This window comes from Aythya marila (assembly GCF_965140915.1).
Source record: "Aythya marila genome assembly, chromosome: 8".
Classification (NCBI taxonomy): Eukaryota; Metazoa; Chordata; class Aves; order Anseriformes; family Anatidae; genus Aythya; species Aythya marila.
This window is the reverse complement of record NC_139049.1, coordinates 20,822,071-20,841,817: the sequence shown is the minus strand read 5'-3', so window position 1 is coordinate 20,841,817 and position 19,747 is coordinate 20,822,071. Positions and strand designations below refer to the sequence as shown.

Genomic DNA, 19,747 nt, shown 5'->3' with positions numbered 1-19,747 from the left:
TTATGTATTTGTTTTAAATGCCTGATAATTGCTGGATTCTGATAATTTTAAAATTCATTCTGATTGGTAGTAGTGCTGCTTTAATACTGTTTTATTTATTTATCTTTTCAGTTTGAGCCTGTACATATAGCTACCCTGAAGCAGACACTTCTAAGGTATCCATTATCTCTGCTGAGTGCAAATACAAGAAAGGTGTTTAGATTCCAAGCACACTTTCGAAAATGCCAAGGAGAAAATGGTTTACTTACCATTAACCTGTCAGCTTGAAATTCAGCAAGTCACCTACAGTACCAGCATGCTCAAGCATGCTAAATCTCTTCCTCTCTGGTAGCACAGCAATGAAATGTCTCTGACTGGTGTATTGAACTCAAATGACTTGTGAAGAAGCAGCAGCAGTTTGACTTTGTGTGTAATCTCTCACATGGTGATAAGTTTCTCTCATCCCAGGAGAAACGATTTCTCACTTCAGTATTTACCAGTTAATTTCAATTACTGCTTTGTGGAATGTTTTTTTTGTTTGTTTGTTTTTCCATTTTCAGTCATTCATGCATAACTTTCCTTCTGATTTCAGTAATTTCTTCACCACCATTAACACCATTCATTTTAGTAGAATAAGTAAGTAGAGATGAAGTTTGCTTAAAACATATTAATTGTGAGGTTCACTAACAGTGAAATAAAATGGGGAACTGGTAAAATTAATGATTACTACTAATAAAATATTTTTGTAGAAATTATCTCAGCTGTGACTCAAGTTTACTTTTTAACTCCCAGATATATTCCTTATGGAAATTACTGTGTAAAATAATTGTGCTGAAGTAAAACAGGCTGTGTAGAAGGAACAGTATAGGCTATTTGGAAGAGCTGACTTCTCCTCTCACAGCGTCAGGAAAGTAGCACTATTCCTCCAAGTCTGACACTTAAACCTCCAAGCAGAAATGATGCCTGCTAAGTCACCTCAAAAGCTTGACATAGGTGTTTGTGGCCAACCCGGATATGGCAGTCCAACAGCCAAGCTCATGCTCAGCAAAGAGCTTCTCATAGAAAATCTGCTTTGTCACTGTTCAAGAACATGAGCTTCAGAACAACTAATGAAAGGAATGAAACCCTTCTGATAATCACCTGAAGGGGAGAGAATCTGTCCTTTGCAATAGGCTTTTGTTCCAGCAAATATGTTTTTTCCACATCATCGTCTATACGTCTTCTTCATTGCATTCCTTCTTCAATTTCTATTTCCCTTCCTCCAAATGTACCCAGTCATCTGTACGAGGGGTAGGAGTGTACCATAACAGCAGGCTGCATTGCTGTGTTTCCTTTCATTCATTCTCTTTGGCCCTGTGAGCTTTAAATTGCTTTCTTAAAGTCAAGTCTGAACGGGAAGCCTTGTAGAATGGTCTTATCATTGTCTGTTTTCTCTCCTGGTAGCTAAAACACTCTCTTGGGGAAAGCAAGCAACGGTTCAAATTTCTTCCTGCTGGGTAAAATCACATGTTTACTATTTTTCTGGGTAAAGATTCTTCCCTACTAGCCAAATGGGAGCTCATCCACTGTTGGTCCTTACCTCTCAGGAACGGACCTAATATTCTGTATTCAGAAAGGATTAAGACGCCTGCTGAGCAGTTCTGAACCTGGGATCTGCTTCAAACTCTCTTTGTAGCATTAACATTAGTATTTACAGCTAGGGATTCCTTTTGGTTAGCTTTCTTACACAGGGGAAATACTGCATTAGTCCTTCCTAAAGGCACCTGCCTCTTAATCAATTACTACATGGCCTAATCACCTAGTCTGGGCAATTTGCTGTGAGCTTATTGTCAGACAGCATGAATATGGTTCAGAAGTGGTTACCAGAAAAAATCCTATTTTCAGGATTCATTCTTTGACAATACAATACACGACTTTGGTCTTTTAAAAGAAAAAAAACTATTAAAACAGTATAGTAACCCAGCAGAGGTGGAATTATAAAAATCAAATCAGTAATTACAATGGAGAGCGCCCTTACAATGGACATAAACTTGCTGGTAACCTTTACCAATTGGAATAGAATGCACTGTTGAATTAATGATGATTGTTTGTTAACTGTCGGTTAAGTTTTCTCATGAGTATCTAACAGAACATACCAGGAATTAAGAAACAACGCATGTTCATCTTTTGCCTAATGAGGAATAATGACAGAGAGCGTAATCACCTAATTTATAGCAAACAACCACACTACTCTCAGTAACAAGAGGAGATGTAGAACATATCCCCAGAGAGATGAGTATCTTTCTACTTACACTGCTTTCCATCAATAACACCACTTGAATGGACTTGAGCACTGACTTGAATGGAATTACTCTTTGTACTGCTTTAGGAAGGAGATTTAGACCCACAGAGAGTAAGTTTTCCTTACTAGTAAATACTATTCTAAAAGAACGAGAGGATTGAACATTTCCTACCCACCAGCGTTATTTTAAGTTGATGCCATATGCTTTTTGTCTCAGTTAAATTTCAGAAAGTTGTGAAAAAACAGAAACCTACCTGTTCCCATAGGCCAAGATTTTCCCTTCTGCCAAATCCCAATTAGTAAGTGGTTAAATTTGGTTCCCTTAGATATGAGTAAGACCCTCTACCTTCAACATAATGTAAGTGTGTTAAGAAAAATCAGCATGAAGGAATCCAGTTCTATCGGTGCTGGTTCCCTACACAGAGAACCATTTATATAAGCCAGGTTTAAGAAAAAAAGCAGTTCCTAGTCATTAAAATCAACACCAGTTATTCTGAGTTTAAAAAAATATATATATAACTTTGTTTTCAGATAAGTCATAAAAAATCATTTCCATTGCTAGAAAAAGAGCAACATGTACTCATATTTACATAGCAAGCTATCTATACTAGCACAGGAATAACCTCAGACATCCATGCATTCACACCAGGCTGTTACATTCCACCTTATTTATAAGCATGTTTTGCAGGTGGGTGCAGTTGAGGTAAATGGAAGCAGTGTTTCATGAAATCAGGAATGAAATATCAATAGCATTTCAAGGGTTTACCCTGAAGGTTATAAATGCATGTCAGAGAAATATAGTAAGTGCTATTATGTCTGTAGACCTGTGGATGTAGAAGAGATATTACCCTTTCATACATCTAAAACTAAGTAGAGATGTGTTTATTAAATGGTCTCAAGATACTTTCTGATGATGAAGAGTATTCTGTAGGTAGGAGAGGAGTTCATAGAGGCATCACATAATCATGAATCTATTTTGTATTCCTACCTCAAATACGCTTGAATTACATTTTCTTCCACTTCAGAAAACCTTTTTGACAATACTTCCTTTGAAACTAAGTTTCATGAACTACGACTTTTAAACCATTATTTTCCATTGCATTTTATTTCAGTGAATGAAATGTATTTCAAATTACAAAAGCTCATGTCAGAATAAATAGCTTTAGTTCTTAAGATTCTGATACTGTCTTTTGTTTTGTTACTGTTACTAGTCAAAAAATAAGAACAACAATACTTAACTCCTGTAGAGACCTTTCCATTTTAAAAAGCAATAGGGAGTAATTAAAAGCCTAATTAATTAATTTCTCAAAGCATTTACTGTGCTGTACCTCATTATTATCCTCATTTTACAATGAGAATCTTAAAGAATTCAGCCCAGGGTATGCTTTCACTTTTTCTTAAAAAGGAACTGACTGCTGAAGCCTGCCCAGTTTAGTGGAACTAAACAGGTGAGAAACCCCACGCCTGGTGGGGTCACAGTGGCTTTCACATCCTTCCCTTGCAGTGAGGCTGCACTTATTCAGCCACAGTTTCTTTAAAGAACTAAGACTGACCATGGAAAGGTGCAGTCTCGTGTCTGTGTCAAAAAGAAGGAAATCTTCCATTTGCTTCCTTCTCTTTTTTCTTTTGGGCTACTAATTTTATGGGAGATTCATTTATTGTAAGTACTCCATGTAGGGTTTGATGCTATATGAAAAGTTCTGTGATGTGCTAAAGCCTAGTTTCTACTCCTGAGGAGGTCTGGTATGACTTCGTGCACCTAAGTATGTTGTGGATGGTAGTCCAGAAGATATTTGGGAGTGAGTATTTAAAGTGGGGAGAAGGCAGCTCTAGCTTGGGGCATCTGAAGATTTCTTACCATCTTTCTTCTCAGCTATTGGAATCAGCAGAAATGGAAATACTAAATAAAACTACTCACTCATACAAATGACTTTTGTCCATCACTTTTCTAGATCCCTGATTTACAGTTACAATTTCCGAAATTTTCTAATTCATATTTGGAAGTTCCAATCAGCTGGATATTCACACTGCAACATGAAACACCTCGCGCAGTCCTCTGCAACGTGCATCAGTCATTCCCTTTCATGAGATTGTGTTCCATACCTAACAGGCTTTGAATTCTTTTGTATTCTCTTGTAGCAGTGCTTAACAGCTATGCCAAAATCTGGATTTCTTTACTACTGTATGCTCTTTAAACTTCCAATATCTGATTTCTCATTATGTTTCTACTGCTAACGAAGCAACCCTCATTTAACGGAGCTACTTTTAATAAAGCCCACATTGCATGAAAGTCTAACACAAACTTACTTTCATAGTCTTTCACATGAATAATTATGTACCTTAAAGCTATTTTGTGGTAATAAGATTAACTGTCATAATTAATTCATCCCATGAAAGGACAAAATAACCCTGTCAATTAAAATAGGCTGAAAAGTGGGAGAATTATTCTGCTTTTATAAAGTTGTGGTACCTGTTTTGGATTTAGGAGAGAGAGGAGATAGCTTCTCTCCCACTGACAGTTATTAAAAAACAAATGAATGAAAAAACACCTTAGATTACAAGGTTAGTTGTTTCAAAATCTAATGGAATTGAAAAATTACCAAAATTAGTATTTTGGGGTTCAGGTTGTAGTTTCTGTCCTCAGGTCTATAATTCTCTACAATGTGCATAAAATGTAATTTCATTTTCTTTAAAATCTGGTTTTCTGTAATGATAAAGAGGCCACCATCCTACTTGCCAGTACTTCTTATCAGAGTGTCCTTTGCGGATTGAAAATGGTCCTGCTTTTTAGCCACTTCCTTCTTCTTCCATGTCCTACTCTGCCAGTGCCCTACTTTGCAACCAATGACTAATAACCACCACCCCAAATCTGAAAAGCTTTATTTGTTTCTTTTGACTTCAGAAGAACTTTTCTGTACTTAGACTGCCAGGGAAAAAGGCCAGTGTTTCAGGTTGTATTACCTCAAGTGACAGAAATCCAGCTACGCAGAATTTTTATTTATTTATTTTTTTAATCTGGCTATTTGTTTTACAGATTTGCCCACTGGTGAATCCCCAAAAAGAAACAATAGAAAATTAATTACTTAAGTTCTACTTTATGCAAATGTTGCATGTCTGAGTCTCATCTAGTAGTGGAATTGCTGAGTCCTGTTGTGCTGAGCAATTAATCACAGAGTTTTTACATTGTTTTTTTCCACAGATCTGTACCCCAGATTTGGTGGTGTTTCTGGCATGTTCCAATCAAAGGCTCAAAGAAAGGTTACTGAAGCGTGCTGAACAGCAAGGGAGACCTGATGATAACCTGAAAGCTACTCAAAGAAGACTAATGAATTTCAAGCAGAATGCCATACCCCTGGTTAAATATTTCCAGGAAAAGGGGCTAATCATCACAGTAAGTCATTTAGTATATACCTCTGAAAACTTTAGTGTTGCGGTTACATTTGGTTTCTTAGACCTTTTGTTTTAAGATAGGCTAGATGACTCAAATTATGTTTTAGGTATTCATTCACCAAGTTCACTGAAAGCTAACTTTTACCTTTTGCCTGTAGTTACAAAGTGAAGATGTACTTTAGAGAATATAACATTATTTGCATTTTCTGTAGAAATCCAGAACATTTCTCAGTAATGCTAAAAAGATTATGTGAGAGTCAAAGGGAGTGTGTGTAGGTATATATAAGTACATACAAGAGATAATGTTGTCAAGGACTTAAACCATATTCCTAACTGCTTATGTAAGTACTTAACTGCGATGAATTCAACAAGCAGTTGATAATGGTTGAATTACTGACAAGTTCTCAATTACTAATGGTGTCTCGCTGTAACAGTGTGCATAACTTGGTACTACATATGGTACAAGAAGAGCACAGATGGCCTTTTGTTTCTTATGATAGCCTAAGTAACCAAGGTACATTCTCTTCATGGCAAATATGACTGATTCTATGTGCTGGACAGATTCATTCAGCACTAGAGCATCTTTAATTGCAGAGTGTTGGTAGTCCCAATGATACAATTCAACACCTTTTGGAATTTCAAAATGAAATTCCCAAGAAATAATTGTTTTCTCCAGATAGTATCTGTTCTGTTTGAGGATTTTCATTGACTCTCTTTGGAAGGATAAGAGGACTGGAGTTCTTGGAAGTTGTTTTACATTATTGAGAAAGTATGTATTTTGTGACATTTCTATAGTCTTTTTGAATGCTTTTCCTACAGAAAGCCTTCTTAGTTCTTGAGGGAAGATTTGTCTTGCAGAGGAAGTGGCTGGGGCGTCTGTCTAGAATTGGAAAGGAGACCCTGGTGTTCACATGTCTTATTAGAGCTGCTACAGTAGTGCAGCTGTTTTTCCTTCATTGCAAAAACAAGATGCAGTAGTAAAGCTGAGCCCGTGGAGTTAGATACACTGGCAATTTGATGCCCAGAGGACAAGGAGATCCTTTTCTGTAGAGGATAAAGAATACATATGGCATACCTCATTTCCATAGGATTTAATTTCATATAGAAAATAGATTTCACAGATGCGACCAGGTTGGTGGGAATAACTGAGAAAAAGGAGTAGCTAGAAAAGACGTAGTAAAAATGTATTAAGAAATGGCTTAAACATACATACTCCAGGGCAAGTAAGCAACTAAAAATTCCTACAAAAGGGCATTTTTAAAAACACATGACCTTGAAACAGGGGAAACATACACTAAGTCCATATATAAAGCTACATGCTACTACAGCAAGTCGTAAACTTCAATGTTAAAAAAACTGTTATTTTGTCATCAATCATCATTTGTTCTTTCACTCCTCTGTCAATTTATGGACTAGCATTATCTATTGAGTTTTGACATTCCTCTGACAACAGTTTATGTTAACAGGTTCATTTTGTTGGAAATTATTTTGTCCAATGGGAAATCCAAGTGTGTTTCTCCAACTTCCTGTACATTTCCTTTAATCAATGGAGATAACAGATGTTTCTTACTCTGCCTTATCTTTGCTCGCACTCAAAGACCCCCCCACCTTCTTCATTGATGAACTTGAGCTTCCTTTTGTTTTTGAACAAAAAATAAATATAACATTTTTTGATAGCCTTTAATCAATGGAGAAGATAGTTTTCTCAAAGTCATAGGATCCAAGAACCACTGTGGTACTCATCACCTTTTCCTCCAAGTGGAAGTCATATATTTTCAACTTGCCTTTAGTAGCGCATATCTGTATAATACACATGTAACATTAACACTACTACGTACATTTGAAGTACTCGTGCACATTATTTCCCTACAGGAGGAGAAAGCAAGAAAGAAAATCACATTCATCCTTCTGATTATAATGTTGAACTTGGAAGGTACTGAAATATTATGTGGATGAGAGCAGTGTAAGATCCTGAACAGCATAAAACAGAATTTCACTAGCCTAATTTCTGGAGGAATTAATCCTTGAGGCAAGGTCAGGCAAGGTTGATGTTGATCAGATTTATTAATTTTTTTAAGCCTCCTTATAACAGCTATTCAAAGCTCTGAATTTTAGACACTCCTATCCAGCATCACAATTCTACTCGGGGGGGAAAAAAAAAAAAAAAAAGATTTAGAGAGAATTATAACTCTAAGACTACAACTCAAATGTTAAGCATCTTGTTAAATATGTTGTTCTCCATCAATAAAAAGACCAAAAGAGAGAAAAGAAAAATATACTGAAATTTGACTACATGAGATTAATGAGCAGACATTTGATATCATCATAGTCTGCCGTTAGATAGTATACGAGCAGGCAAATAAAAATCTAAATTCCTAAAGACTATGAATTTCTCTTCTACAACAGATATTTCACACTGTATTTGATATATTTTTATTAAGTTAATAAAATTAAAAACCGCATTTGTCTTGTTTCAGATCTTTTTGGTTATGTTGCTCAGGTGTCCTTCTTTCCCTTCATCTCCCCACCCCACCCTTAGCCTTTGCTAGTGTTATACAGCATGTATCTTATATTTCTTTACTTCTTCACTGCTTTCTACACCTTATTTTTACAGTCTGTGCATGGCATCCCTGCCCTCAGAGTCTGATCCTAGTTTATGTTTTCAAGGAAAGAAATGAGGGCCCCACCTATATTCTAGGAAATAGGAAGGTATGACTGTTGTTTCTGAAAAACTCCTTCTTTGGAGTAATGAAGTTGGAATATACAAGACTTTGGACTGGTGTTCAAATTTAACAGATCTGTAAACAGCATTATTAAAAAAAAATCAATCTGATATTTCCATGAACACATAAAATCTGTGTTTAAAATTCTGTTTAGCCATGTGTCAGTAAGCCTACCATCAAAACCTGACTTTACTAAGTCAAATGCCACTTCTGAAGACAACAAGACAATAGTAACAGGTATCACGATATTGGACAGGGAGTATGTAAACAGATGCATACATTGACATTTATTGAACCAGCAACTTCTTAAAAATCTTTTAACATTACATCTTATCAAGACAATAGCTAAGTCACAAAATACCAGAGGAAAAAATGTTACTGTTAAATTACATTTTAAAAGGGAGAAAATGTAATAGCCGAGATGATCTGCAAGTACTCTGCTGTTTAGCAGAGGACTTCATTTCTGAACACAGTTTAATTTATTCCTGTATCCTTCCTGCCACCTAGCAATTATTTAGTTTAATATTTTAGAATACTGTTTATTTGGTTTCAGGTGCTGACATGACAACTGATATGTATACACAGCCATGGCCCATAAACTAAGGCTACTACTGAGATACGAACATGAGTAGAGAACCCCAGAAAAAAAATTGTGTCTATAAACTTCTAGACATTGATTGCCATTCCATTAAAAATATTTACATGGTTTATACCATTCAAGTATTAGAATAATTGCTAGGTACTCTGTTATGTTGGCTACAGTACTTCTAGAGATGAAAATTCCATCACTGGAAACAGTATATATCTTTTCACCTTCTAACACTGACTTATAAGGGTTTCCCTGTATTTTTTAAAAGAAGTTAATACTGAAACAAATAAATAAATACAGGAAAAAAAATCAAAATCCTATGGAAACAGTGTGTTTTAATGCTTTTAATGTGGTTGCTGTCCAGACAGAGAGCTACCTTGATCTCAAAAAAAGTGGTATGATACAAATAATAAAAGGTTTATTAAATAAATAATAAAAATTATTTATTATAATAATTATTTATTATTTAATTTTATTAAAAATAAAAGCTCCTCCCCTCCATCTATGGCACCCCAGCCTAGATAAACTCTATGTCAGGATAAAGCTGATTTGGGATAGCTAAAGGTCTAGTCTAGCAAGTTATTGTCTGGTTAAAACTTGCTATTAAAGAATATTACTATTACAAGAGTTTCTTAAGAATCAATTGAAAAAATAAGCTGAAAATGGTTTCTTTGTGTTAAAATACATTTCTCTTATGGACTTTATATTGATGTTTCATCATTATTAGACCTACTGCTATGAACTACCTTAAGAACTCTAGTGGAAGGCTGAAAGAAGTCACATTCTTTGACATTTGAATAAATTGCTATAATGGAAAATCATCCTAACTAGAAAACTTTTTCATATACACTTCAGGAGACATAATTCATCCCAATGCAGGGAAGTTTAGAGAACACAAAAATACAGATGGTAAACCATAATGAACAAACCAGTGTAGCACTTCCATCTTGATGTCCCTAAGTCTAAGTGACAGACAAAATCTCCCATAGAAAGCAGCCTCTTTGTGTACAAGACATGGCTCTTTCCACTCTAGTGACTCAGTTAAGCTCCCAGCCCCAAGCAGGGGCTCTATTCTAGAGAGAAGGAAATTCAGAGGACAGCAGACAGAACCCCCTCGCACTTTCCCACCCCAAGATCACTTTCTTTGAACACCTGCTATGAAAAACGCCAGATGTACCCTTTTTACTGCTAATTTAGTGCATAAAATGCATGTAAAAATTATGTACTTACTTTTATAAAATTAGGCCAGTGGCAGCAATCAGTCATGTTGAGTAAAGTAATAACTTTGGCCATGTTGTGGTCATTGCCGTTGTGATTTTATCAGCGGAAAAAAGGAAGACAGCAAGATAACATGAAGTGCTTTGAATTTGCATCTCCAAATAACCTTTATTTTAGAAACTAGTTATCTGTATCAAAGCAAAGCTAATTGTGGCAAGATGGTAGGATAAGGGAGAAGTTGGGTAAAAAGAAAAAGCAATCCTACTTCAAGTCTCTTCTTTGCCTTGTTCAGATATGTACTTTAAATCTCTGCTATTCTCACCCCAGTGATACCCATCACCCACCTACTGGTTATTTTGAGAAGGATGTTTAAGTCTTTACTTTATCTGGACTTTTATCTGGTACACATATATCTGTATATATTATAATATTATTTATGATAATTCTGTGTAAGCATAGTACTTAAGTATCAACCTTGTTATGTTAATAAGCGTGTGTGTGTGTTCTAAAAAAAGAAGAAAAATACAAGACTGGCTTTAGTGCGACAGAAGTACTAAACGTTAAGAGAAGGCTGTGGACCTTATTTGGACAGGACAGGACAGCATCCTGTGGCAGAAAATGCTGATTTCATCCATGTCTTCATTGTCTCACTTGTCTGTTTAGGGAATCTACTATGCCTATGAAAAACATTAAAATGACTTTCAGATTAGTCAGAGAAATGAAGATAAACCAGAAAAAGCAGCTGAAGCTGGTTTTTTTTTGTTTGTTTGTTTTGTTTTGGTTTGTTTTTTTTTTTTTTTTTTTTTTTTGAGCACAAATTTAGAAGTTAAATAGTTGCGGGTGAAGGAAATAGCTTATATAGCTGTCTGTCCTCATTAGCATCAAACAAGCCTAATGGCTGTCAACTGTCACAGAAAAAATTCCCCATGGAACAGCATTATATAAATTTTTCTCTTGATTTGGTTATAAAAAGATTTTTGCTACAGCATTGCACGCTGACATGAACTTTAGCTACAGGCTGTGACTTACCAATACACTGATGAAAGTGTCACTCATAATCCATTTCTAAAGTCTCTGTGCTATCATATATCTGTCCAATGTGAGGTTTTGGTTTGGGCTTTTTCATCGTTTTGCTTATTTCTTTCTTTAGCTCTGAATGCTGAGTTCAAAGGACTTTCAATTACATATTCCCCTTTAATTGCCCCTCTTCCCTCTAAGAAGAGTGGGTCCTGCGGTCCTGCCAGCAACTCTTAGGGTCAATCAGATCTTATCAATAGCAAATGGTAAGCAAAGGCATGATCTGAACCTCCACCCAGCTCTGCGAATCTTCTCCTCAGTGAAGGCACTTGCATCTCTTTTGGCAAAAAGCAGGCTGACTGGCTGCTCTCATTTTTGTGGTAGTGGTGCTTGCTCTCCTCTATGCAGTTTTGCATTAAATAATCCTTAAAAAGTAAAGTAAAAATAAAATTCCCACACTGCCTTCCCTGAAATATTTCCAGGAATAGAGACTGTTAGCCACCACCTCCCCCACATGCTCTCACTTCTCCACCAGAGGCTCAGGATCTCATTTATATCCCATTTTATGTGCCATCTGATGCCTTATATCTCACATTTTTGGCAGCAAAGTAATACAAATTTGGCAGGGATAGTTTCACTTGAACCTAGCCTTGTCCATATCTGAGCATAGCCCTTCTCCCCACAAGTTATAAATGTGAGTTTGAAGTTGCTGTTTTTTGTAGAGGACACTGAGTTGAGGTTTCCCACTGATTGTCCACCAATACATTCTCAATTATCTCTCAATTGTTCTAAAAATACAGCAGTCATGAGTGCAGTCTTGCAGGAACATGTTAGATGTGCTTTCAACGTGACTGCTACACTGGCTTTTCAGGGTACTTCTGGTTTCTTCGGCACAATCAGCTGGGGGTGGGAAGAAGAAATCAGACAGCTCTGAGTGTCAGCAGGAGCCAAACTTCATGATGTTTAAGTAACTTTTCAAATCAAACAAAGAACACAGGCAGCTCTTTGTGGGACCCTCGAGATCATAGGTTTTGTTTGTAATTTGGGAGTTTTCTGGTGTTTTGCTGCATAGTTCCCAAATCTTTATTTGGCTCCATGAATGCATATGCTTATATAATCCCAAGAAACATTTCTATGCAAGGAAAATGAGACGTGGGATGGAAATAATTACAATCACTTTCATTTCTATTTATTTATTTATTTTGCTGATTCAGAGCAATGAAAGAAGTTGAAGCCTGGAACAGGTAATCACATCTCAGCATACATGGATAGTCACCTAGCTGTCATTGCAAATTAAGGGTCTATGTGTCTCCTATATCTGGTAGCTCTTTTGCAGAAAAACCAGGACACAAGCACAAGCCTCTCTCTGTAACTGTTTCCCGTGGAACTGCTGAACTAGAGCATGATTACACATGCTGTCATCACTGCTGGGTTTTACATTGTGTCTCAGAACCCTACACATATTACTACTTTGTGAGATATTTGAAGAACAAACTAAAGAACATATATAAATGAAATGTACATAGAAATGTGCTTAAGCAAACCATTTATAAACATATGCACATTGTGTATGGGAGAAATGAGTAATTTGTGCATATGTGGAAGCATGTGCACCATATACACTTCCCAAGCTTCAAAATATTTTCAGCCTCTGATTATATGATTTATGTCAGCAAGTTCAGTATACCAGAAACACTAATGTCTGCCAGAGAATGACCAAGCTTGGAAACTTGCCATCTGTGTATGCTCAAGTGTGCAGAAAAACCTCGAGGGTGGAAATTCTTTGCTGAGGGGCACAGCATTGGTGCAGCACTCTGTTCTTTTCTAACTTTGGAAGCAAAATGATTTAAATAAATACACGCTTTCTGAAATCCTGCCCTGCACCCTGTGGCCCCTGGTAGCTTCAGCGAAGTAGATTTTGAAAAAAAAGAAATAAACTTTGAAAAGTCTGTCTCCAGAGTTAGCTGTGGTCCAGACTGATTTAGGAACACGAGAAAGAGAGAGGCAATGATTTTTTTTTGACAGCCACACTGCCCCAGATTTTATCCATTTCTGGCACAGTGAAAGCTGATACGTTTAAAATTAACTGGGTTGCTTTTACAGATGTAAAACTAAATCTAAGTAATTAAGCCAAGTTATCATGCAGAAAAATGAACTCTAAGAGAGATTTAAAATATCATGCTCTATATATTCTTCAAGTCATTTTAAACCGTTTGTCTTAAGGTAATTAAACTATGTCCTTTGGGTGAATATTTGCCCCTAATTTCCTGTTTGTAGTTAAAATGAGGCTTAAAGAAGATTACTTTTTCATATTTAGACGAGCCTCATATTAAGAAATCAGATTGGAAAAAGTACTTCGTCTCTGGGAAGTCCTTTTGCATTGGCTCAGGAATATCTGGCATCCATGAGCAAATTTTCCTATATTAAAATGCATCTAATTTTGTGATGATCCAGCAGAAGATCCAAAGCTCCATTGCAGCCATGCCTTTCTGTAAATGTTAAAATACCACTTTATTACCAGAAGTTCAATTAGTGATTTTGAGCTCCAATTACCACTGGTGGATCTTCCCTGTGAAAAATTTATATTCAATGAATTCTCAATTTTATGGCAAAACCCTTTTGCTGACATTCGATTGATGGAAGAATTTTGGATATAAGAGTATGAGAGTTGCTACACCTACAGAACCATCTTCCTAACAAGCTCTCACTCTCACAGTCCTGTTATAATGTAACTACATCAGGTGGCTTGAGCCCTACAATTCTGGTATTTAACTTCTTTATTTCCTGAATCGTAAGATGGTAGCATTAGCTTCTGTGAAATATTTTTATTTCTTTATGCACTAGGCAACTGAATATTTGTTCTGATATCAACCATAGTCAGCTTGGATTCAAATGGGTGAGATGAAACTGAGTTGACAGCTAATACTATCCTATCATTGTTCCATCACTTGCACATGTTCCTCCCTTTCTGTGGATTCGCTACATAAAAGAGAGAGGAGACAAGAAAGATTTCCCTTTCTTATCTTTCATGCATCGTAAAGATAAACTTATTAGTAGTTGTGAATGCTCAGGTACTGTAACAATGGAAGCCATTAAAGTGTCAAAATGGAGGAGAAGCTCAGACTATCAACAAAAAGTCTGATACAGATATTTTCTGGACCACTGTGGCATTTTTCTCTACCATTCAGGAGTCTTATTTCAGCATTTAGGTTCAGCAGAAGACATGGTTACATGCAGTTGCAGTGATGGTGAAGAACTGAGAAAGCCAAAAAGCTACTCCTCTGGTATCTGAATCATGGAACACAACACACTTGACAGGACTAGTGTCAGAACTGTAGTCTTGCCCTAATACGTCTTCCCCTGTGCAGAATATTCTTTTGAATGTTTCCTCTTTCAAAGATTTTTTTTTTTCTAATGCGACTAAGGAACAACTACCAACTAGTACATTCAAGAACTGTATGAAATACTTCAGAATTAGGAAACACTGCTATTGCGTTAACTCAGCACTTCACTGAAGTAATATATCCTGCTTCCTAAATTCACTGATACCTACATCAGATAACGATCAATACAGCTATTTTGCTCCTGGTAACTGCAGTTACATCATTTGGAGTTAGCACCTACATCTCCGCACAGCATTGCCTTGTGTCACATAGACATTAGCTAAATTTCTTGGCAAAGAATCTCTTGTGAGTACTACAACCAAGCATATGTTTCCTTTATGCTCCACCACAATTATCATCCTTCCTATTCCCTGAGTTAGCATTTGTACCATCCCATCTGAACATGACTGAAATTTCTTTCTTTAATGGCCAGCGAATAAAACTATCTGTTCGCTTTGTTGTCATCATGACAAATTCTGCAATTCAGTAAGGTACTTAAATAATAAAATGGGAAGACAAACCTCACAAAACATCACTGGGACACTGCAATCACAGTTACCGTTGTAATATTTTGTGAAGAAAGTACTGTTGTTTCCATTCACAATGATTAACCTCTTCTTACACCAATAACTCAACAACATGGTCATTCATGCCAGCCATGACATAGTAAATAGAGATCTGAACGTGTAAAATACGGCACCGCAACATGTTTTGATCAGTCTGTTACATATCAAGAATTTTTCAAACATATATGACCCCTTGATTCATTTTGTTAACAATATTTTTTAGGTAGATCTTAACATATTTTCTTTATGTCCTCCACTGGATTTCTCCTCCCGCTTTTGACCACAATGTCAAACCAGCACTGCAAAATTCTCTGCCCTACCTAATGTCTCAGGTCCTTTCCTGCATTCTACCATCCATTGTGTTTTGGTAATAATACACTTTTTATAATGCTGATGTCATCTCCCTCCCCTACCACTGCAAGATGCCAATTAGGCAATTTAAAAATACTCTTTTCACTAGGTTCCTGCCGTGTCCTGCCTTCTGTGCTCTTTCGGTCTTCTCTACTTGAAAAGAACAGACTTGTGTATAAGTGCGGAGTCCTTACAGAGAGGAAACCCAGAATGTGGGCAATACAGTTCTTATTCAAGTTACTTATTAAATTTATCAGTCTATAACACTGAAATAAAGCTTCAGTAATTCTCTGTATCCCAAGTCTTATCCCACAAATTTTGCTATATAGATTCTACCTATTTCACTTATACCCAGAACAGCTCATTTCAGTGTTTGTGTTTTGTTTTGTTTAGAACATTATCACAGTTCTTTGGTCTCCTTCAGACTACGTCTGCTGTAATGGCTATTAAAGCTTTTTTGGGTACTTCAGCTTCCATCTCTGACCCTGTTCATGGGGTACAAGATGTGTATGAGTTCAATTCCTGTACTGTGAACAGAACCTTTTCTTCATCTATGTAATTCATGTTCTCTCACATCTCTTGTACTTTAGAAAGAAGGCCAGGAGCTGTGTGAATTCTGAAATCAGTTTGGTTTTGGTTCTGAGAACTGTTCATTATACCCTTGAACTACAAGCAGCAGACCACCCCTTAGAAAACCCCTACATTTAATACAAAATAATTTAAATGGATCTGGATATTCTCTCGTAGTTTAGGTTAGGACTTGGTAACAGAAACCATGTCAGTATTTCTTGGAAAGATGTCTCTACTCAAACCCTTAGTTTTACAATTAGCTGTGGTAGAAATAACTTCCAAGGAAATTAGCTTCTTGTTAAAGGTGCACAACAATTTGTTATTAGCCCATTCTGATAACATACTTTGAAAATATTAATTATTCTTTGAGTTATAAGCAAGTTATGCTTGCTCTTTTTACAATGATCGAAGTTCAAGCAAAATTATAAAATTCCTTTTTTTCCCCCATCAATTGCAAAAATATGGTGAACTTTGCTGATATGAAAAACAATAAAAATAAATGTGCCCTAGAAAAAGATTTACTAGAAAATGACTAACATTTGAGGCTTTAAACTAGACCTAAATCTAATCTTCATCTAGTGCATGATTTGACTTGAGGATAAAAAAGGACAAAGAAGCCTGAAGTAGGGACAGAAGCTTGCAATAACAAGTTATTCACTGGACTAGGGACGGGACATAAGTATGTAAAGAGTCACTCTCTACCTCAGTAATTATTTATGATTTATGTATTTACAAAAGCGATATAGCACTGAGAGGAGAGTATGCTGAAACCTTCTGCAAAATAAATCATACAGTGGCTTTCAAAAATAACTGGGAGCTAGATCGCTACAGCCCAAGCTAAAAAAAAAAAACTTGTACACTATCCTCCGTGGCAGTAATGATCATATGGGATGTAGTCACTACTTTGTCCCTGCAGCAATGCCTTCCCAAAGCACTTGAACACCTACGTGTAACTATCTGACACTTCCCACACCACCCTCTCCCAGGAAGGACAATTAACTTCTGTTATAAATTTCACTGCTACACAAGGTTAATTGCACAAAGATACCCTTCTACTTGAATTCATTTTCTTTTGGAAAATAACTCAAATGTGCAACAGCTTTGTTGCAGAACACCACATTTTCCAGTGTGTTGTTTACTCTGTAGATTGAATGCAGTGGTATGCTTTACACTGAAAAATTTAATATTTAGTATTTAATGAAACAGGCTTATGAAGTGATGATAATTAGACAAGTCCCAAGCAGAAAGAATAAAAACAGGGGAACATAATTGTCTCTCGTGGTGTTTGAGCCAGGACAAACATCATGACCATTATTTTCAGAATTAAGTACAGTTGTCAGAAACAGCTTTTCACAATTTATTTACTGGATTGTAATTTCATAAGTACCAAAAAAAAAAAAAAAAAAAAAAAAAGAGAGAGAGAGAGAGAGAATGAAATCAGTGAATAGTCTGATTTTAGAAGTTCCATGTTGCTCTTATGAAAAACAAGCAATGAAAACTCAGAGGACTGTATTCACTTCATCTCCCTTGAATCTGGTATCCACAGATTCAAGGTGCTGCAACACACTTCAAAATTGCTGACTGGAAGGCTTTTACTACGTAGCTATGTACATAAAGAAATTCACAGTAAAAGCAAAGAATTTTAATTCAACAACTGCCTGTTAGTACAGGTGCTGGGATCATAAGCATTTGCTAATGCTCTATTTTAAGAAAGAAGTGGCTAGATTGCCTCAGTTTTGTGGTATCACTGCTGGCCTTTTCAGGCATCAGCTTTTCACAGTATACGTTTGAGACCAGATCGTTGTTTACAACTCTGCTATGGAGAGCTGGGAGCCTTGATCCTACTAATTGAAAGCTGAAGCAAAATAAATGTGGGCTAGAATTTAGATACTCAAGTTTTACATAGACACATATACTGTGTTAGTCCCAGTTGTCTAAATCAGCACTGGATATTATTCTAGGAATCAAATTTAGAGCTCAAAACAGCAGTTGAGTGTTTCATGCACACACTACTGGCAAGATATTTTTTGTCTACATTACCCCAAAAGGACAGGTTAAGTGATTTTAGTCTTCCTTTCCAACCTTAAAATTTATTAATCCAAGTTCTTTTTCTGAAAGCCTGCTTCTGCATACTTAGGACTGCTCATTTCATACAGTTGTCAATACTTTTCTTGAAGGCAATTTAATAATACTAAAGCTTGTTTGCGTACTTTTATTTGTGGATTTTTTTTTGTGTGTCAGCTATTTGTTTTCCCAGTCAAGTAAATATAAAATAATGGAAAATTTTATCAGTTTATAAGGGCAAGGATCAGTACTATAATCTCACCCATGGATCTATGACTGGGTTTTGAAACTTTCTGTTCAACAATTGGTACAACATGAACATCTAACCCTTATTCATTTGCAACAACACACTTCTAAAAAGGGTAAATGAGGAAAACATATCACCTTACACTCTTATTATTTATGAGTCAAATGTTTTGTCACAGAAACAAAGATTGAGGAAAAGTCAAAAGAGAAAGTGGTACACTTTACAAGAGAATGTTTCTTCTTTCATTCTTTTACAGTAGTGTTCTGCTTCAGTTAATCCTTCTGCTGTTTGCAGTAACGTTTAGTAAAACTGCAATGTATGCAGTTCCTATTCTATGTTTGTCATATTAAAAAAAGATACAGAACAATTTGTTTTCATCAGCGCATCTCCAGAAAGAGAAAACGAAATGTGTATGTCCTCAAGGATACATAAAATTGATCTTGTGCTGATGTCAAAAGGAGTTTTGTCACTAATTTTGTTCTGAGCAAATCTAGTCACCGGGTGGCCAAAAAGACTGTCTATAGATGGGCATTGAAATATGTCATTTAAGCTTCATAGCGTGTACATAATGCAGAGGTACAGACAGGGAAGAAATAATTGATCTGTGTTACCTGAAAGTTTCCAATAATTGGAAACATCCTTTGGATGAGGATGCCATTCTCACTCAGAGGATATGCCCATCCTGCTGTCAGTTTTAGGTTTTTTGTTCCATCTGGATTTTCTGAAGTTGTGTGGAAACACATAATAAAGGAAGGCAGCCAGAAACAAAACCTCGGCAAAGCCTGAAGACATTTCATCACAGGATGTGATACTTTTCCTCTCTAACAGGCTAAAGTTGGATATTGTTGCAAGTACAGAGAACTATTGTTTCAACTTAACATTTTGAAAACTAGTTTTAAGAACTAGCATTGAAACTATCTTGAAGACTCTGAAGATCTTGTCTTTGCTCTACAAATTATCACAAGTCTACATTCAGAATGAGTCCAAGTATTGATGCTGCTTAGATATTCATTCAATAGGGCTGTGGCCATTAGAATGAAAAAGTAATTTACAATGTTTGATATAATATTCAATATAAGAAGTTGTAAGATTTATTAATATTTATTATATGCAAAAAGGAGGGAAATGGAATTGTATTAATGATTACTAATTATTGCAGTAGGGATATTGCTAGTGAGAGCCACTGACTGAATTTGACTATCTGCACCATTCAGTGCCTTATAACGTAACGCTTAAAAGGGGACAGGTAGCCAAAGAATGCCAGAAAACTCAGCTAATGAAAAAGCTTCAGGATAAGGTCATATGAAATTATTTTTTTATTTAAAAAGACTTTTACTGTCAGATTATCCAAGTCACCCTAGCTAGAACT

The 19,747-nt window shown here is 36.1% G+C and overlaps 1 protein-coding gene across 1 annotated transcript in view; it reads left to right on the top strand.

Moving 5' to 3' along the window:
- AK5 (adenylate kinase 5) overlaps positions 1 to 19,747 on the top strand; it is a 93,543-nt gene that overhangs the window by 14,750 nt on the left and 59,046 nt on the right. The window contains exon 6 of the mRNA XM_082765772.1: positions 5,460 to 5,651. Coding sequence (XP_082621898.1) covers positions 5,460 to 5,651 — 192 coding nt within the window. The remainder of the gene's footprint in view (positions 1 to 5,459; positions 5,652 to 19,747) is intronic.